Source organism: Protomyctophum parallelum (assembly GCF_964188405.1).
Source record: "Protomyctophum parallelum genome assembly, chromosome: 7".
Classification (NCBI taxonomy): Eukaryota; Metazoa; Chordata; class Actinopteri; order Myctophiformes; family Myctophidae; genus Protomyctophum; species Protomyctophum parallelum.
In genome coordinates this window covers 33937625-33960064 of record NC_139705.1, presented here as the reverse complement: position 1 = coordinate 33960064, position 22440 = coordinate 33937625, and the positions used below count along the sequence as shown (strand labels likewise).

The 22440-nt window shown below is 41.3% G+C and overlaps 1 protein-coding gene across 3 annotated transcripts in view; it reads right to left on the bottom strand.

The window, feature by feature from the left end:
- The window catches only part of prkcz (protein kinase C, zeta), a 144580-nt gene that overhangs the window by 41393 nt on the left and 80747 nt on the right, over window positions 1–22440 (bottom strand). For all 3 annotated transcript variants that reach the window (XM_083770342.1, XM_083770344.1, XM_083770343.1), the window contains 6 exons: window positions 19542–19673; window positions 15300–15390; window positions 13297–13352; window positions 12280–12474; window positions 6799–6896; window positions 3954–4040 (listed from right to left, as the gene is read on the bottom strand). In XM_083770342.1, the coding sequence (XP_083626468.1) occupies window positions 3954–4040; window positions 6799–6896; window positions 12280–12474; window positions 13297–13352; window positions 15300–15390; window positions 19542–19673 (659 nt within the window). The remainder of the gene's footprint in view (window positions 1–3953; window positions 4041–6798; window positions 6897–12279; window positions 12475–13296; window positions 13353–15299; window positions 15391–19541; window positions 19674–22440) is intronic.

Sequence of the window (22440 nt, the reverse complement as noted above, 5' to 3'; positions counted from 1 at the left end):
AAAAAATCAGAGAGGCACAAAGGGCACATTGTCAATTTAGATGTATAATCCAGAGATATATTATCATTCCTAATGGATAGTGACAATTTCAGGACCAACGTTCAAAAGTAGGGTTGTCCCGATCACGTGATCGTAAATCGGGCCAATCACGTCATTTTTAAATGACCGGAATCGGATCGGGAGCAAAGAAACGTAATCGGGACATCCCTAGTATCAATATTATATCCATATCATGATATTAGACTGGATATCGGATCGGGAAATATTGGTATATTGTTGTTAAATGACCTGTAGAAGTACATGTTGACATGTTCAGCCCATTGTCTGACCATGACTCAATAGTATCCTTCACAGTATACTCACTGCCGACCTCTTCCCACACATGCACACGTTGTGCTACTACTATACTCATACATTTTGTCACACATTCAGTAAACATCAACTCTTTCATGTTCCATTTCAATTGCCTATGATTTTTTGAAGGGAAGACCTCCTCCACACACTCGTCGGCGACAAAGCAGCAGACTGCAGACATGTAGAGACGGAGGGAGACCCGCACACTGTCACTTGCTGGTTCAAGAGCTTTTTATTTAATGTCAAATGCAACGTTTCGGTCTTCCGATGCCTGAGGAAGGTCGAAAGACCGAAACATTAAATAAAAAGCTCTTGAACCAGCAAGTGACAGTGTGCAGGTCTCCTCCCCTCTCTAATTGCCTATGACTTCCAAGGTTTGCAGAGGGGCCTGTTTTACAAAAGATGCCAAACATCATGAATGCCTAACTTAGTCTCTGAAGAAAAGATTATTTGACTTAAGGGCAAAGGAGATATCATCCAGAGAAGCAGAGACTTGGAGTAAGGTGGATTTATCACCAACCAAAGAAAAACAGTTGGAAAAGATTTCAAGCATGCTGTATAATTCATTGTCAATGGGCTAAACCAGGCTTGTCTCGCATTGCCGATATTACTGAATATATATACTGAATTCGATTGATAACTGCTATTTAATAAAATAGCAGCTTCACAGAACCATTGTTCCTTCATATGAGTTGGTATCAGAACTACTTTTCAAAGCAGTGGGCGTATAGGTCTGTACTGGTTTTCTCCAGCATCCAAGAAGCCTATTCAACAAAATGACTATTTCCCTGACCCAGCGGTCCCCAAACCTTTTGGGCCCTGCACCCCCTGTTACCTCCTGACCTAGCTGACGCACCCCCTCGTTGTATTTGGCCAAACATTATACATTTTGAATATGATCATGGCAAATAATCACAGAATGTCACTGCACTGAGAGACATGCAGCAGCTACTCCCACAGCTGCTCTATACATCTCCTTACAACAGTGTTTTACCAGATTTTGCCATTTGTGTTAAATAACACCATAAAACCGCCATTACCCTTTTCATGTCAAGCACCTTCTAGACTAGAGGGCGTTCGCACACCACAAGCGGTGCACGCACCACAGTTTGGGAACCCCTGCCCTGGCCGATAAGTAGGCGGAGAGCTCTGATCGTCTGGCTACGACTAAAACCAGCCCTTTAATGTAAAAACACATCACACAGATTCTACTGCAATTGATTCTGATTGAAACACAGAGGGCTGTGAAGAAATGTAATCAGTGGACACCGCTTACATGATGATGGTGATGACCCCCCCCCCCCCACACACACATTCACAGGCTTTATGTATTGTAATGCACTGTTTCCCAAACACTGGTTCGGGACCCATTGTGGGTCGCGGACACATTTTTATGGGTCCATTTATTTTTAATTTCCTACATTTAGTTTTTAATTAATGTTATTTCAAATAAAATCAATTGGAAACTAAATTCAAATATTTTTTTCAGTAATTTCATAAAGAATGTGTAATGTGTAAATGTAATAAATTGGAGATGAGCCTTTAGCAGCCCTAGTGAGACCGACTGTAGTGTCAATGCATGACAGTGAACACACATACAGGACATAAGAAGAACAGGGATGGAAAACGCCCCAGCAAGTTTATGAACGGACGCCGCCTGCCCCACGTGCGATATACTCCCAAACTGGCATCCAGCAGACTGCCATGAAGCTGTATCATCATCATATCAGCATGCCATCCGTTACCCACCTACCTGCACCCCCCCCCCCCCTCCCTGAAGCACAGGGGAGAGTGTGCCAGGACTCTTTCTCTCTCCCTCTCTCTCTCTCTCTCTAAGAGTGGAGCTCATGAATATGTACGCTCATTACGGGTGATTAACATGCTGCTTTGCATACACATAGCCGTGGTCTCGGGGAATACGGATCGCAGGGGCCTGATAGGGGCCCGCTGCAGTGCCTCTCTGAATTACCTCGCCTTTGATCCACAGTTTCTTTTTTTTTCAAATCAGTGCCGCAGTTGGAGCACTGCGCGAGTAGACAGGCACAATGAATAATGGGTGCTCATTATGTTTTGCTGAGGTGATGGAAGAAGAAGGAGGAAAAAAAAGTAAAGGATGGGAATTTGCCAGGCATTGACATGAGCAGGGCCACCCCTGAGCATTTGTTTGCCCCACGCACGATATGTTTTGGCCGTCCTGAGCCAGTCAGAAAAGATGATGTACAATTGCAGAAATAGTGTCCTTCATTCAGTAGTCTCATGTAGCTATTCATGTAGCTGTAACTATTCTACAATCTCTGAATGCTATATATAGAGTCTGGAACTACACCTCCCGTAATCTGTTTGTCATTTCCGTTCCCAAAAATATATTTGAAAATTATTTCATGATGTTTCATGATCAGAGCTTCCGTTCTCCAGACTGTAAGACGGAAAAATTGCGAGAGGAAACAGTCTGGCCACGCGAGACAATTCATGCAGCAGTGCCGATTCTAATCTCCCTCCCAAATACAGTTCACCGGAATCGCTCCTACACCCCTACCTGCAGTGCGTAGTCAGTTCAGATTTATATTTAGCTGTGCGCCGGCGTTGCATACCGAACACAGCCAATCTACAAGCTCATAAGGAGTTGGGAGCATGACGTGTTGTGAGCTTGTAGGTTGTCCGTTTCCGGTGCACGACGACACCCGCACACGAGTATAGCTCAGGCTTTATTGTTGTGTGGCCAATAGGAGCTCTCTGTGCAAGCCGAGTGAGCCACGTCAACGTACTGTAAAAGCCAAAATCCAATCACGAACGGGCCTGGCTATGTGTGTCATCCTCTGTGTGCTTGGAGGAGGCTATTACTGGAGGCCACTCAACATCACTCTGCCGCAGCCCTCTCATTTTTTCAATTTCATGTTAAATGGGGAAGAGAGAGAGAGAGAGAGAGAGAAGCAGAATAAGTGAAGTGCAGAATAAGTAGAGAACACATTTTTGGTAAATGTGACGTTACTACCGTTTTACTACTGTCCTTGTTAGCTGTGCTTTTGGCAAAATAGAGTTCTTCGTGGAATTCCAAAAATAGGAATCATAGTTGATTTTTATATTCAGTGATTTCACTTAATTCAAATATCAATAATTTTTTGTTTTGTTGTGATAATTCTCCTTACTATAGAGTGTGCTGCTGACCATATAAGGAGTTACTCCCTGTCCGCAGTTAACCCCCATGGGTTAACTGCGGACCGTAGGTTTCATTTTTGGCTAGGTGGCCCAGCCTTCATCCAATCAGGATAGAGAGTGGCCTTCTGCCAATCATGATCGAGCCTTGATGTGTGTGCTGTTGGCCTGTCGCATGTCCCCCCACTGTAGTGCGTGCATGTGCACATTTTGTTACCGGGGCGGACTGGGGGGTTTTCCAAATCACCCAAATCACTGAATGCTCCTTTAATGATGACCATACAACCAAGGGTGTGACAGGCTGGTGATTGCTCACAAAATGCAACAGAAAGAGGCGTTTTTGTTCTTTCTGTACAGCATGCTTCCCTTTGAGATATGACCACTTAAATATCGCACCAAACCTCTCCTTGTCATCAAATGCTGTCAGTCATGGTTTGGATGTTTACCGTGCATGTTCTTCAGGGAGCTTCCGTTGCCTTTGCATATGAAACATCAGGTCCCCGCCGTTCACGTATTCGATCACGAGAAACAACCTGGAAAACAAGAAAAGGGAAACATTGGTGAGAACAGTAGTGTTCTTTCAATCAATCAGTTCACTCTTCATCATCATCAGTTCATCACTAGGAATAAAACGATGTAGAGAAAAGTATAGAACAGTTATTTATCAAAGTGTTGGCTATGGGATCCTTGAGGAGGTTTGGTGGGCTCTCCCGCTAAATGATAGTTAGGACGACAAATGGACACTTAATGGGGTCCATTTGGTAGCACACTCTCAAAGTTCAATTAACAGAGGATTTTACAGCGTAGATTGGGGTCCCAGCAGTGGTGCCATCCCATGTTTATTTTAACGCAACAGTGGCATTGTCTTTTTTTTTTTCAAATGACTGACCTGAGCGGGAGGTCCAAGTAGAGCAGTCATAAAAAAGACGCATCAGGACGCTAATTCTGGTGCGTCTAGTGGGAAACTAGCTGGCCAACAAGTAGTCATGAGCTTGTCTGCAATTGTTTTAGATTTAGCAAACCCTCAGACAAAATTTATAGCCTAATTCCGTCATCTCAACTGTCAAAATGAAGGCTACAAATATATGGTAATGTGTAGGCATATGCTTTTTGGGGGGGTCAAATGCCAATAAAAAAAACAATAAATCAATTGAACAGAATATCTAAATGTGAATATAAAATGATGAGAATCCCAATGTGCTTAGATTATGTAGTCTAATAGCAATTTAATTTAAATAGAAAAACAGAAATTACTACATTTATGGCCTGTATCCAGAGACTGTTTACAATTATTTCTAACACATTACACTTAACACACGTCCTTATTGTAGTTAATTAAACACGGAAGAGTCCATTTGATTACATTATTTTGTACTGAAGCTGTCTCACAGTGAATCCTGATGCCACCAACTGGCCACGCCCACATTAAGCCCCCCCCCCCCCCCCCCCATGTCATTTCCCATGCCGGCACCACTGAGTCTCAGAGATAAAGACTTGTATCAAATCCGTGGCGTACAGCATATCAAAGTGGGAGTCCATGACATTTTAAAAGGTTGAGAATCACCGTCACTTAATAGCGTATATACACGGACTGTAAATGAAAGCATCTATAGATGTCTGTCCTTCAAATGAGACTTAACAGTTGGAATAAAACATGCTGCACAGCCATGGGATCATTTGAAGCTGGAATGTTGGCAGTGAAAATGTGCGTCAGTGACGTCTGCCTGCATGGCTTTGATTGAAATCCAATCTAAATGAATCCATTTCTGTCCTCGCGGCCCTCACTTAATGCCATGTTAAATATTAAATAACTTGATTAAAAATAAAAATTATAATGCTAACTATGTTGATTATTTTATGGACAATGATAGGACAATATCCAATATGGAAAATGTGGTCGAAGGGTTTAACAACTTTTTTGTGAGTGTTGGACCTAACCTAGCAAAAGAAATAAAACCTCCACAAGGGGGAGGAGACGAGCAATTTCACGATGACAGAAACCCAGCTACAATATTTTTAAGAGGTACAGATAGGAATGAAATAATGGACATAGTTAATACGTTTAAAAATAAAACTTATACTGATTGCAATGGTATATATATGACACTAATAAAGAAAGTTATAACTGCTATAGTTGAACCTCTAACATTTCATAACATTCATTATTATATGAAAAACTATTTGATAGAAAAACACCAGCTGCTGAATGATAGCCAATATGGCTTTCGAAATAATAGATCTACATCAATGGCATTAATTGACTTAACAGAAGAACTAACAAGTGCAATTGATAATAATAACCTTTGATACGATAGATCATGATAGATTGATAAAAAAGCTGGAGATATATGGTGTTAGAGGGGTAGGATTAAATTAGATAAAAAGTTATATTACATATAGACATCAGTATGTTCAAATGGGTGAGTACAAATCTAACTATTCACCTATTACGTGTGGGGTGCCCCAGGGCTCAATATTGGGACCGAAATTATTCATATTATACATTAATAATATAGGCAAGGTATCAAGCATTATGAAATGTGCTATATTTGCCGATGATACAAACATCTTCTGCTCTGGAAATAACATACAGCAGCTCTTAGAGGTCGTCACAACTGAACTGGACAAATTGAAAAGATGGTTCGATTTAAATAAATTATCACTTAACCTGAAAAAAAAGGGACGGCACTACTTTGAAGAGCATGTGTATTTAATATTGGATAAATGGATAAATTGGTACGCTGAATGATGAAATAAAATGCTAATGTGAAATGTATAAGTGAACGATTAGGGATCCAAGTATTGAACTTTATGCTTTTGTCTGTTTTGTTTTGTTTAGTTTTTCTCAGTTTGTTTTGTTGTTTTGTTTGTTCTTTTTTCTTGTAGTTGTCTCATTCTTAGTTTTTTATGTTTCGTCTAAATGTTGATTGTTTTGTAGACCCTGTACATGTTCTACGTTCTTATGTAAGGAGGATAGGCATGCATAAGCTATAAGCTTCTGCCTATTCCTTTTCCATCGTCTTAAAAAAAAAAAACCCCATTCATTCATTCATTCATACCTTTCTTTGAGGGGAAAGTCTTGCTGTGTCCTGTGTGCAGCATGAGCTTGGTGTGTAAGAAGGAATTGATACAGCAGGCAGGAGTGGAGGTAAGTACAGATCATTGTGTAGGGGTTCCAAACAAAGAGGGGGGGGGGGGGGGGTTGTACGAGCGAGGCCACACGTTGCAGAGCCTTAAGTGCACTCGTGAAAGTGTGTGAGTGTGCGTGTGTGTGTTTGGTCAGACCCTTACCGACTTTCTGTCTGGAAGCAGGAGTGTAGTCCCACTAAGAACGGATTGGTGGATGCCTGCTCAAACACATGCTTCTCTGTCTGCACCCAGTCAATATCCTGGTGTGTGAGAGAGAGAGAGAAAGAGAGAGCGAGAGAGCGAGAGAGGGAGAGAGAGAGAGAGAGAGAGAGAGAGAGAGATTTGATTTTAAAGGCTCTTTATTAAAATAAAGGGTAGTGGGTCGCAAACACCAAGACCAAATATAGTTTATTTCATATTTGAAACAAATGGACAAACGTTTCGGCTATCCAGCCTTCATCAGTGGATGAAGCTGGAGAGAGAGAGAGAGAGAGAGAGAGGTGGTAGTGATGAGAGAAGTGATGGTGTTGAAATGTACTGGGGAGGCAGGCAGACAGAGAGATGGAAACAAAACACATTAACAATCGATATTTGTCTGATCAATAGAGTGCAGGACGTGGTTAAAACTTGCAGACAAGGAGTCGCACACAGCACCACAGCATTACGGTGAGTCTTCCCACCGTAGCCATTGGCCATGTCGTTCAACCAACACAACCCATAAGGCAAAGGAGTGGTGAAAACACTCACTCAATGTTACAAACAGGATGGTTCATTGACAGACTGACACACGCTGGAGACTTTATATTGATATAACGGTCAATATCAGGGTCATACGTTATTAGTTATTCTGCGTTGAAATGTGACATAATTGGAATTGCTGAGACAAACAGCACGTCTCAAAGCAATCGTTCAATTTTGAAAACAGAGCCAGCGATGGAATTTCTCCCAAATGTAGCCTGTGCTGCTACGGTGCTGCCTGTCGCTACCTGGTTGGTTCCCACCACTGTTGATCTGGGGAGGGGGTAGACTGCCACTCGTCTCCTCCTATACACATGGAGGGGGTAGACTGCCACCTGTCTCCTCCTATACACATGGAGGGGGTAGACTGCCACCTGTCTCCTCCTATACACATGGAGGGGGTAGACTGCCACCTGTCTCCTCCTATACACATGGAGAGGGTAGACTGCCACTCGTCTCCTCCTATACACATGGAGGGGGTAGACTGCCACTCGTCTCCTCCTATACACATGGAGAGGGTAGACTGCCACTCGTCTCCTCCTATACACATGGAGGGGGTAGACTGCCACCTGTCTCCTCCTATACACATGGAGAGGGTAGACTGCCACTCGTCTCCTCCTATACACATGGAGGGGGTAGACTGCCACCTGTCTCCTCCTATACACATGGAGAGGGTAGACTGCCACTCGTCTCCTCCTATACACATGGAGGGGGTAGACTGCCACCTGTCTCCTCCTATACACATGGAGAGGGTAGACTGCCACTCGTCTCCTCCTATACACATGGAGGGGGTAGACTGCCACCTGTCTCCTCCTATACACATGGAGAGGGTAGACTGCCACTTGTCTCCTCCTATACACATGGAGGGGGTAGACTGCCACTCGTCTCCTCCTATACACATGGAGAGGGTAGACTGCCACTCGTCTCCTCCTATACACATGGAGGGGGTAGACTGCCACCTGTCTCCTCCTATACACATGGAGAGGGTAGACTGCCACTCGTCTCCTCCTATACACATGGAGTGGCCGGATGGCAATCGCAAGGTTGCCAGTTCGAACCCGGGCTCCCCCAGAGTTAGTGTCGAAGTGTCCTTGAGCAAGACACTGAACCCCTAATTGCTCCTGATGTGCTGGTTGGTGCCTTGCATGGTTTCCGCCGTGTGAATGGGTGAATGTAATGCACAATCTATGTAAAGTGCCTTGGATAAAGGCGCTATATAAATGCACCATTTACCATTTATTGTCTTCACTGGACCACCCGGCCAAGCCAGAGGCACTGCTGCCGGGAATCAAAAAGCCCATGAGAGTATTTGACCTCTATGTCACCCAAGACTCCCCCACCCCGAGGCAATGAACTTTTAGTGACAATGAATACTTCACTTGTGCATTAATATTACTTGTATGCTGACAATTATGCTGCACTTCCCTCAGTCTATGTTGGGGATAATTTATCCACATAAGCCCTATTCTAAACAAGCGCACAATGCGTCGCATTGCAACATAGTTTTTTTTAAGAATTCTCCCGGCCCTTCATCATTTCAGCTTCAGCTTCAATTTATAAGATCACAAGCACCGTATTTATTATAAATGCTACGCTGTACAATCGTTTCGTAAAGACCATGTCACTTTTTCGCTTCTTCTAGCACAAATTAAGATTTATGCTCGACTTCTTCTACATTATAGATTCCAGTTGTACTTTTAATTTAATTTAGATATATGAAAGTTTCGAGCTTTCATGGCCGTTCTGTGCCTCCGGGGCAAGGATATGTTTTCCACTGCTTTAATATAGTCAATAAGTACACATTAGTTAATGTTTCATGTAAAACTACAATAAGAGCTGTCCACTTTGCCGCGCTCCAGTGCAGCGTGGTTCCATTTTAAAAGCATAAGCGTGCAGGCCCCATGCTGTGTGAACTTGATATCAAAAGTCCCGGTCAGTAGTACGCTTGTAATTTATATTACGCATAGTAACCTCATCAATAATCCATCGCTATTGGTCAATTGAGCTTCTTTAGCAGGAGTAGGTTTTGGTCTGTCTCCATGAGCAATTCACTAGCCACACGCTTTGATGTCAGGCCTACTAAATTGATGAATAATTAAACTAATAGTACGCATGAATAATACGCTCCTGAATAAATGAAAAGCAGGACCAGTCTAAATAGAAGGAAGCATGTATGTATGGTATCGACCTGATGAATAAGCCCTGTAAACAATCTTTAGTTCTTTAAAAACGTTTAAACTGTTACTGAAACAGTTGCGTTTGAATGTGTAAGGTTGAATCTGTAAAGAAATTGTCTAGGTGAAGTGAAACCACAATTAGGCAATGTATATGAAAGTATTTACATAATGATATCCACAGTGTTCATTTAAGTCTGGTCCGTGACCGGAACTTATGGTGTCCATTTGGTTCCATTTTGTGTACATACTTAGAGATAAATTAGTGATATCATCAATATCTCAAATTAGTAGGAATGAATGATGGTGGTGCATGTCTCAAATAATTTGGATCTAAATCCTGACTCAATCAGGGGAATGTGGATTAGCAAGCATTGACTGGATTTAATTGAATGTAGCCTTGTGTCTTTTACAGATTTAAAGATGGGCCTATGGTGCCATCTAGTGGAGTAAAATGGCACATAAAAACTCAAACTTACTCAAAGTGACCTGGGTACTAATTACTTGTTTCCACACATGTAGTTGTTTCCCTTTCTGTGGATGTTGTAAGTGTGAATGATACAACATGGACACCTCCAGGAGGATGTTAAACTAATTATAGAATTAACAAATTAACCTTGGCGCAATGGGCCAATGGCCATGCTGTTATTTTTTAATGTCTACCCCACTGACTATAACTCATATATACTGTACATTACATTGCTGTTACCAATTGTTCAAAACATAATACATGTGGGTCCCAAAAACCTTTCAGGCCACAACCCCCAAAAAATAATCCTGCTTGAACTGTGGACCTCCCATCCTCCCAAAAATAAAAAATAAAAATTCATCATTATCCTGACACTTGTAGGCATTACATTTAGTCTGACTCAGATCAATATTGTGAATATAGCCGAACTACAAGGAAATAGGCAATTTTCACAATGTTTGCCTCTTTCTTCTGTAATATTTGACAATTTGGCCAATTTTGGTATTAAAAAGGTCTTACAAGTCGTTAAATTGTAATTTTATAAATGTGTAGATACCCTGCATACACTTATACTGTTTGTTTACTGTTCAGGGACATGCAGAGAGTGTTAAGAGAGGCAGGGGCTGAAATCTCGTAAGGGCACTTTTGAACAAAAATAGCGAAAATAGCAGATCTATAAGCTCACAGCGTGTCGCACTGCGCCGCGTTGAGACTCGAGAGCCTGTAGATCAGCTATTTTCAGGGCGCAACCCAGCACTCTTAATCTACTGGAGATGCGATGTACGACATGGATTTAGAAACAAATTTGTTGGTGCGTTCCAAGTTCAGAGAAAAAAAAGCAATTCTCCTGAATGCTGGCATGGAAAGGAGTGGCATTTGCATTTCTTCCACCATAGTAAATGCTGCATTCGTGATCTAGAGAGGACAGTTGTTTTACACACGGGTAAAAGGGCAGGGGCTGAAGCCCCCTTTGATGTCTATGCGTGCATGTCCCTGTTACTGTTTAGTGAGAAAACAATGTTGCACATTAAGCAGGTCATCTGGGGACCCCCCAAAGTAATTTGGGGACTGACCCACAGTGGTTTAGTCAAAAAGGCCTTCATGAAGACAAATAGGGCATTCCTGGTGGCTTAGCTGGCTAATTGTCAAATCTGATGAATGTCATATAATTATGCCACATGCCACAAAACTATTAGGCTAAAGTGTTGATATTAGTGACATCATTATGCTTAATTGTAAAATGGTATCTCACGACAAAGTATAAATCAGCCTTTAATCACGCACATGTGCAATTAAGATGATTGAGGTTAAATCACCTGAGTGATCATTTCATTAGTAGGTTTCCTAATTACCACCATTATGGGGAATTATATACCATTATTTCCAAGCATCTCAAGTATTCCTTACAGCAGCGTCCATTCATGTGAAGACATGGAAAAAATATGACAGCTATAAGTCTCTTTGAATAATAACAAAGAAAATTGGCAATTTGCATTATCAGGATAAAGTTGTACATGCAATTCTGCCTCTAAATTAACATAAAATAAATTAATACATAAATTTGTGCTTTACTTGAGTATGTCAAATTTTCAGTACTTTTACTTCTACTCCACATTGTGAGCGTTCTTTTTTTTGCCATCTGACTACTGCTGCTGGAATATTCTACTCAACTCTACTGTAATTGCGCATGTAGTTCAGAATGCCTCCCAAAGTCCTGCAATGTGTATTCTGCTCAATCTCTTAAATCTTCATAAGCATGACAGGGATGGCAGCAGACGGCGCAACACTGTGAATGAAACAACCGGTGTTTCATTTCTTGAACATCATTGTCCATCTGCAATAAAGTGTAGGCTGCTGCTTATTGCAAAATATAACAGGATCTCTCTTTCTGCTGCTTATTGCAAAATATAACAGGATCTCTCTTTTGCACACGCTCTCCTCACTCCATGGTGCTGAAAGACGTCTCATAGTAATTATTTTTTGTTTGTGATTTTTACTTTCTAATGCATTTTGAAATAGTTGAGGTTTAGCTGTTTCTGAAGGACTTTCTGACTTTCCCACTCCCCGTACACGCACACACACACACACGCACACACACGCACGGACACGCACACACACACACACACACACACACACACACACACACACACACACACACACACACACACACACACACACACACACACACACACACACACACACACACACACACACACACACACACACACACACACACACACACACACACACACTCCTCCTCACCTCGTCGTCGTGCACCAGCTCCTTCTTGACCACCTTCATGGCGTATGTCGTGTCGTTCTTCTTGAGTCTCACCAGCAGCACCTTGGCGTAGCTGCCCCGCCCGATCACCCGGATCAGGTCGAAGTCGCCCAGTCCCAGCGAGAAGCCCTGGGAGATCTTGATGCCGTCGATGCCGTCCACCACGGCTTTTATGTCCTGGGAGAGGGGGTGGGGTTACCCATTAAGACCTGGAACGCATCTATGTCACTTTACCGTTTAACCACTTTTTTAACCATTATTTTAAACTTTAGCTGTTAAAAAATAGCAGATGTACAAGCTTGTATGTAGCGCAGCACTACGACCTTTTAGATCTGCTATTTTTGAAAAATCTTGAAAATGCGAAATCTTCGAATATATATATTCTTTCACAGCAAACGTTTTATCTCAAAGCTTCTGTGAGGTCCCTGGAACAACATATTTTCAGAAGGGGGTCTGGTGGCTGTGCTTATTCAATGCGTTATTAATATGGCTATGCAGCGCACCGTGTGCGTGTCCAGACTGTGCTCACTAAATAGCCGATCTACAAGCCACAAGCAATAACTATTTTAGTAACCAGTCAGAGAGCCGAAAAATACACAGACCAGGGACCCACTTGAAACTCTCTAAAGCGTTTGTGGCCCACCCATCTGACCACTTAACACGACGGCCGATAAAAGTAGAGACCCGAGGAGCATGTTTACACCAAGCTCTGACAATCCTAATATTATTGTTGATATGTGGGCATTACTATGATACACGCAGCATGTGTGCATGCGTGCGTGCGTGCATGTGTGCGTGCGTGAATACTAGTAATACACTTTATAATATACGTATAGCACCTTTCATGACATGAATGCAGCGCAAAGTGCTTTACAAAGCAATAAAAAGAGAAAAGCTAAAAAAAGAAATAGCATTAGAATAATGAGATAATAATAAGAACATAAAACAATATTAAAATAACAGCAAAAACATTGTGGTCAAGTCAGCAGTTCTTCTCACCTCTGGATCTGTGTCTTCTGTTTTCTCCACTGTGCGATTGTGCGGTAAGAACGGTACTGTAAGCATAAAGAGCGATTAAAAAAACAACAGGGAAACGTTAATTCATTTCACATATTATAGTAGTTCATGTAACACACATAATGGGACACAGTAACAGAAAGGAAATATTTCCACAACAAACCAAGGGGAGTGTCTTCCCATGTTTGACCACCAGAGGGAGGCGTATCACTGTAAGCAGTCAGACGCTGATCACAACATAGCAGTCCCAAACAACCCCAAATTGTGTCCACCCCCAAATGACCAATAAAATGCTAAACAAGAAATCCCATAAAAAATGCATGTAATCCTGTGGGTGTCTTTTATAGTGCACTCATGCTGAGTCAGCGGTTACCAAAGTGCTGGGCTATGCAAAGGAGTATCTCTGTGACCTTTATTATAGAATAATGCACTGCACAGTGTTCCCAGAGGAAGAGATACAAATGGACTTTGTTAATGAATTAGTTTATTGTACATCTGCCCAATTTCAACGGTTGTCATTCACACTATTGGGAGGTACATTTGGTCGATGTTTTTGGTGTTTTGGGTGTATTTAATTTGTAAGCAAATGTAATTAATATTTTTAGGCTTGGCAAACTGTAAAAAACTGTATTTAATATGTTAATAAATAGTCAAAATTATAAAAGGCAAAACACCACTGGACAAGAGGGCAGTCTCGAACCAAACAAGACCAGTCCAAGAGTGGCATAGTAGTTCCAGTCCTTGTTGAGCGGCGTTCAATGCCATTGCAAAATGCTCTATAAATGGACACATGTGAGAGCATTACTTTGATTAATATTCTGTGCCAAACAAATGTTTCAAAATGACAGATTTTGTTGTGAATTTTGATTCACAAAATCAGTTTCTGATAACATTTAAAGAGAGAAATAGGCCATGCATGCATGCATTCACATTTACAATGAAGTGTTTAAATTATTAATGTTAAACACTATCGGCTTCCATTCAGTTAGGGCCATTAGGGAATAGTCACCCCCTGATACTTTATTGTAGAAATTATTCTTGTAGTAACATTGCTATTAAAAATAGTTTTAATTAGAATATGCCTATGATTTTCATGTTGCCATATTCGCTAAGCGGTTCATAAATGCAATAAGCTATGCGAGGCTGTGGCTTACAGTGATTTTAGAACAGCTATGAGGATTTTAGCCTCTTTGCTCCACATCATGTCTGTCAACGCCTCCAAACAGCCTCTTGGGGCTTACACAGCAAAGTTCCGAATTTAACTGCGAGTATAAAAATGGAACCTGTAAAATTCACACTAGATTTACTGTACTGTACCAACCACAATGCCAAGGGGCGGCTTTATGTAGTTAATTGCCTATTGCTTTGGATAATTTCAGTGAATAACAAAGGACATAAAAACGACTTCACAACCAGTATTATGAGTCTGCCTCATTGTATGTGGGCTCTAGGGGCGCACACTGCCATCTTTAAATGGAGCAAATTGATTGAGACAGCGCCGTAAAGTGTGTAGTCCAATGGTCCTTCAGAGTGAGGGTTCACTGTCTTATACTCGAGAACACTTCAACACGACACACTGCACTAGTCTAGTAAGACATATAACAGTGGTGGCAGCCGGGACAGTCATTGTGAGGTTTCATTTATGGTGACAGTTAACTTGACGCGATTACAGCAAAAAGCCCCAGATCTTCAGTCGCCAGAATAACAACATAAAGAGATCTGCCAAACACTCACAACAATATTGTGTAATGTCTCAACCACCCCAAAACGACATTATTTACCCTGACTGCCATAATCTAAGAGTAACTGTAACAGTAAAACTATGCGTCATGATTAATGTGCACTCAGAAACTGACAACAACAATAACCAGGTCTCATAATACTGCAGAGAAACGATGAGCGATAGCACTGCAATGTTGGCAGGTTGCTCTATTGTCTCATGAATATATATTTTTTAAAGGACAATGGGGTTTGAATGCTCATACTTCCGTCTCCGTCCTCCGTGTCTTCCGGAGGGAGGTCCACCTCTTCGCTCTTCTCGTCTAAGGGGGGTTCTTGTGATGGCATAACTGGATCCTGCAGAAAAGATGGCAAGAATTCACCAAAATAAGCTCGCATTGTTTCAGTGACCCGGTAGTTGATACAATAATCCATCTTGGCAATGAAAGCTGGGTCAAATTCACAAAGATGCTGTCAGCTACTGTAGCATGTTGAAATAGATTTGGCTGGGACGGACAATAAGGTGACATGGAGGTTTTTCCAGTAGGGGAAGCATTTAATTGTTTCATCTTATTTATATACATTTCCTTTCTTTATTTTATCTGTCTTCTGTCTGTGTTTTAGTTGGCACACTAATCAGATTGTATCTCTGAAAACTGAACAAAGGGATTAGGACTAATTGCTATCAACTGAGCCATCAACAACAGCTCACTTGAACTATTAGCTCCACCTACATTTTTAAAAATCTCTTCCCAGCACTATATATAGTGCCAGGTTTCACATACTCTCTGACTACCGGTCTGACTCTGCAGGGTTTCCTGCACAATGTTGTTGGCATGGCGCTGCGCCATGCTTGAAAAAAAAATATATATATATATATATTATTATTTTTTGGGGGGGGATAGTGAGGGGGATAGTGAATCATAGTGTGTGTGATATGAAATGTCCAGTACCTCCCCAGTGCCTCCCCCAGTGCCACCCCAGTGTCTGCCCAGTGTCTGCCCAGTTTCCGCCAAGTGCCTCCCCAGTGGCTCCCCAGTGTCCCCCTGAGTGCCTCCCCACTGCCTCCCCAATGTCTCCCCAGTGGCTGCAGTTTCTCCCCAGTGCCTACAAACCCTCCCGCGCACTCAGATCAGCCAACGCAGGGAAGCTGGAAGTACCCTCACTAAAAACGCCGGGACAACGCTCCACACGTCCCAGACTCTTCTCCCTTCTGGCTCCAAAACTGTGGAATGCACTTCCCATTGCAGTCAGAACTGCAGCATCACTCCCAATCTTCCGCCGTAGTCTGAAAACCCACCTTTTCAGACTCCATCATGGCCCATAGCACTTACCCTACCCCCTTAGATAGCACTTCCGTAGACTTACAGTAGATAGCATTTGATACAGACTTATAGCATGTTATGTAGACGGCACTATAATTGCATTGTATATAGTCATAGCACGCCATAGTACATATGTATAGCATAGTAGTATATATGTATAGTTTCATTATATAGATATTCCACTGTTACTTTCTTAGCTTACGCATGTTTCATGATAAATGCTTTTATGTGATGTATTCCCATGCTTTTGTTACAATTTACAATTTACAATTTAGGCATTTAGCAGACGCTCTTAATCCAGAGCGACTTACATTAAGCAAGAACAAAAAAAATACATCACAAAAAAGCATTTATCATGAAACATGCGTAAGCTAAGAAAGTAACAGTGGAATATCTATATTATGAGACTATACATATAAACTATATATATATACTACTATGTTATACATATATATGTACTATGGCGTGCTATGACTATATACAATGCAATTATAGTGCTATCTACATAACATGCTATAAGTCTGTATCAAATGCTATCTAAGTCTACAGAAATGCTATCTAAGGTTCTTGCTTAATGTAAATCGCTCTGGATTAATAGCGTCTGCTAAATGCCTAAATTGTAAATTGTAAATTGTATCAAGCTTAAAAGCTCACATTTTGCAGTAGCAATGTCTGTATTGACTGCATTGATCCTTTAGGCAGGACTTTGGTCTTCTGGAGCAGAATTGAGGGTCTCTTGTTTAGACAAAGGTAGTCTCGCATAATGAGACCATCAGAGATCTCCGCCTGCTGAAATGTCTGGTGAAATGTATTCTAAGGTCATTATATTAATTGTGGAGAAATCCAGTGCTAACAAACCTACGCCCACTGATTTGAAAACAAATATCAATGTTCCAATTATGAAGGAAGGTAGGAAAATGTTAAAGTTGGCTCTGCAGTGCAGTCATATATTTGTTTAATCTCTGAATTGTTTTCATGTAGCCTACCGGTATTTGAATTTAGATTTCACCAGACACATCAGAAGGCAGAGATCTCTGGCTACACTGGACTAAGACAAAGGCAACTATTTTTTGATCATTCACAGCTCATTGACATGCAGTCAAATGTAAAGACCTTTGTGAATATATGAATATGCTTTTGTTTTTTTGTTGGTTCAGATAAATAAAACTCTGGACAAATATATGAGGGTGTGCACAGTAAATGTGAGGGTGTGTACTGTACACAGTATACAGCAGTGGTTTCCAAACTGGGGCTCGGGATCCCCAGGAGGTCCCCAGATGCCCAGATGATTAGCTTAAAGTGCAACATGAGAAAGAGGAAAACATTGAGAAAATAGCTAATCTACAAGCTTGTGCGAGGTGTTGTGAGCTTGTAGTTAGGCTATTTCCACAATATTTATCTGCGGAACTGAGTCAAACTAAATGAAAGGAAATGCCTACAAAAGTGATTGTCAGTGTGGTGGGTCCCTAGTTCAAATATGATTAATTTGCATGTATGAATTGTACTAAGGAAGTGGCAGGGGTCAGTGCTGAGGTGATATAATAAACAACAAAAACATTCTTTAAAACTTTAAATATATAGACTTGATTCAAAACAACCAAAACACAAAAACAAATGGTCCACAACAGGGTGGTCCATATTTCTGTTGAAGTTATAGGATGTCTTCTTCTTTTGTTTCTTGTTCTTTTTTACTTGCAGGATACAGTGACATTATTATACTGTGTGTGACCTTTAAATAAGAATATATGCCCCTGCTATTGGAGGCTTATGACAATGATGGATCCTTGGGCTGTGCAATATGTCTGAAATCAATACCATGTGGATATTTGTATTTATACTGTATAACATGATATAGCCTATGTGGTTTATGTTTGAAAAATCACACAGTAAACAAACAAACTGCAGGGTAATAATGTTCTGTGGCTTGTCAAACAAAACTGTGCAGACATGCTTAATACTTAATATTTCATAACAAATTAGGCCGTTATCTCCACCAAGTGGAAGTTTGTTTGTGTGTCTGGGGCCAATCATTTTTTTCCCCCACAACATGTTTGTTTCGGGGGGAAATATTTAACTTGAATAGATTTTTATAATGGCCGAGAAAGGCGATTAGATCGGGCTTAAGCCTTGCTGAAATATGAAGTCATACGTCAAAGATGTGTCATAGGTGACTGACGTTGTAGACTGGGTAGGGGATACAGTATGCACTCCACACTGAGCGCACATGGACCTCTCTCGTTTTGTCATATTTGGAGTTAAATTGGGTTCTAGCAATCATTGCAGCTGACTGAGCTGAGATGATTGTGTATTTTTTTTTTTTATAACTTTATTTATAAGATTTTAAATTTTTGTAGACAAACAACCCCACATATACCCCACCCTCCCCGGTTCCATCACAAAACAAGACAAAAAAAAAAAAAAAAAAAAGCAACAATAAAATAAAATAAACAGGTAGTAAAGGATATAAATAATAAATGGATGAAATAAATACAATAAAATAAAACTTGCCTTTTACTAGATTAAGGGGCTACACAGTGAACCAAATTACATGTAGGAAAACACAAAATGGGTTCAAGGAAGTGCATCCCCAGAACATATGTCCAACAGAGGCTGGCTCCAGATGACATCTTATACAAGTAGAGTCAATGTCAGGATAAATTTTAAATAGTTTTTCTCTCGAGAAATGCAAACGATGTACTATTTTGAATTGAATTAGGCAATGTCTAAGACATAAAGAGGTAGTATGAATACGCCTCAAAGAGAGTTCCCACGTCTCTTCCTCCAGCTATGATTGTGTATTTTGACAGTGGTTCTCAACCTCTCCTGGATCAGGGCACACCCATCTGACTACTTAAGGGGTCACATGGGTGGGCTGTGTGCAGTTTATTTCAATGAATTCAATTAATGGTGTTCCAGCTTGGATCAATAGAACTAGCAAAGTATCTTTGTCGGTATCACAAAGACAACTCTTTTTTTCCCCAAGGTTTTACAGAAAAGAAATACCATGACACTATATTATATTATAATATTGTTTGGGGGCCAAATTGCAATATCCTCACGGACCCGGCCCACAGGTTGAGATTCACTGTATTACGATATCACAATATCGTCATATCGCCATGACGAAACTCCCAACACTGGCTTCTGGGCTTCATGGATGCTGTGATGGAGGCACTTACTCACCATAAGCTTTTGGCAGGTCTGAGGGACGAGTTTGTGACAACGCTTATGGACCAGTAGTTTGCAGTTGATACACTTGTAGCCCTGCCGGCCCAGCCCCCATATCCTTTCACTGCAGTGGCCACAGTATGCCTTCTGGAAGGAGACAGACAGACACGGTACACATATCCATTCACGGAAAAGACAGCTAAAGATTTTTTACAATTTACAGTTCGCAATTTAGGCATTTAGCTAGCAGACGCTCCTAACCAAAGCGACATGTTACAATAAGGCAGCATAAGCAAGACAATAGAATGCGAGACAGAGAGACAGTGTAATGCCTCTCTAGGAAACTAGGGTCACAGGCAAACCAAGAACATCGCATTAGTCTACTCATATTAACATTAATATTAGTCATATTAAAATAGTTTCATATAATAAGCATTGTGGTCCAAAAATAAACAAGCTGTCTCTGCGTTATTGTCAGAGAGGTGTCTCTGTATCGTTTGTGAGTGAAACGGCCAGGATGCTCTATTGAAACTATAGTCTATACTCTACAAGGTCAACAATCTGTTTTAAATATGTTACACCTTTGTCCTTTCACTGCAGTGGCCAGTCTGGCCACAGTATTACTTGTGGAAGAAGACAGCTAAACACATTACACTTTTAATGAGCAATCAGTGCCCAGACGCTGGCTGACTCCATCAGTATTGATCTGTTCATCAAGGAACAATTAAAAACACACAGCTCCGTCTAATAATGGAATTGGGTGATCCTATTGAGTGATCCGATTAAATGGCAGGTGTCCATTAGGTAAAAATCAATACCTGGGATTGCTAATTATTTTAATTAAAAACATTTGAGCTATAGTTTCAATGTACATTTTCCCTCTTGGAGCACACAATAAAATCCTTTGTGTTAATGTATCCAGAGTTAAACACTGCATACACACAGTAGCACTGACTAGGCGGCTGTTACAGGGAGCCTGGGTTCTGTACGTTACTAAATTCAAACTTTTATTTGTATAGCAAACCTCATAACCAATATCACAATGTTTTGTTGGGAGGGTGGATGTGCGTGCGTGCGTGCGTGCGTGCGTGCGTGCGTGCGTGCGTGCGTGCGTGCGTGCGTGCGTGCGTGCGTGCATTGCGTGCGTGCGTGCATTGCGTGCGTGCATGTTCATTTGATTGACTGTTCACCCACAGAGCTGATAAGGTTGTGGGCAGGAATTCCTCAAAACTTATCAGAAGACTATCAGAAGTCACCTGGCAAAGAGTTCATACAAGTCTCATTTGAAGTCTGAGTATTATGTCAATACAGTGATTGTCTCAGTTTGCCAGACTGTTGCCTCTCGCAATTTTCAAATGCTTCCGTCATACAGTCTGGAGAACGGAAGCTCTGATCATGAGTAAGCGATAAACCGGTAGTGAAGCCTCCCCCGGTCAAATGTGGAATTAGATTAGACCTGCGTGCCCGTTGGCCTCCGGCCTATTTAGGGGAGGCGCAACTTGGATTTTCTTCCAAAGTAAAATTAGTTTTGCTCATTCTCTGACCTTTACTTTTTGGATACGATGTGCAAAAAAGGGTACGCAATGTTCCTCGTGGAAACCATGTGCCGGTTCTGAAGGTTCTGACGGCTCTCACAGTGTGACTTCATCTCGGAGCTACAGAATGAGCGTAGGGACTGAAGTCACAGGGGCTAGGCAGATGTCGAACACAGGCCTTGCTCATACAGTACATAACCAAAAGTCTACAAAAACCTTGACTGCGCAGCACATCTCCGGGTATGGACTACTTGTTAAATAATCGTTTCAATCGATTAGGATGATTAACTGCTGCACCCCTAAAACCAAAGGTTCATTCTGCAGATCAGTTGTGTCAGTGGAGACAAGGGTCGATTTAGGACTTCTATTTTACTTACTTCTATATTACTAATCTAATTACAGTATTATGATCTGGGGGCGTGTAGTATGTCATATTGCAATTTTGGGCATGTTAAGAAGCGCTTTTGACACCCCCCGGAGTGCGCAAAACGGCCTTGAATTAGTCATGGGTGTGTTTAAGGCGTGTTTGAGACGTACCCAATCAACATGTCCGTACTATTCTCTTTACCAGTCAGCTGATGTCACATACGGAATGCGCACTTTGGGGATCGTGGTATGACATTTCTTCAGGCTGGCACCATAGAAGACATGACATGCCTTTGTCACATTTGGGTTAATTATTCCTATTGCACTGCATGCTGTCACCTTTATGCCTCAAAAGAACAGACCCACCTTTCAGATCGGAATGGAATTGCGAGTAGATAGCAGCATATTGGCAAATTGGTAATTAATTAATTCGATAACGATAGAACCATGTACAATACAGCGAATGAAAGCAAGATTCCTAAGGAATATGGAGATTTTTACATTTAATAAAACGGTTGAGAAATGAGAGAACCATGAGTGTTTATAGGCTAATATCAACGTTTTTTTATGAAAGACCAAACGGGCTGTGAACTTGAAGAGCTCAATCACCATCCCGACACGGAAGAAATATAGCCTAGTGCATGCATGTATATGCACTGTTGCACTTGCACACAGTAGCCTACACACGCTCTTTATTTGTTTCTATTGAAAAACACCAGTAAAATAACGTTTATTATATTTTATTTCATTCAAGTCACGACGAAGGAATGAGTTGAATGCGTGCTGCGTAATGCTGTGGCCCCGATGGTATGGTCTTCGCTGAGTTCGCTCGTAGCATTTTATTGAAGAAGACTTGAATCGGGTGTGATACAGCATATGAAAGCACATTTCCCACGGATTATGGAGATGTTTTTATTTATTTTTAAGGTTGAGAAATGAAAGAATTATGGCCGTTTCTAATCTCAACATTTTTTTTTAAAAGACGCAAAACTGCCATGTCTCATAGAAACAAG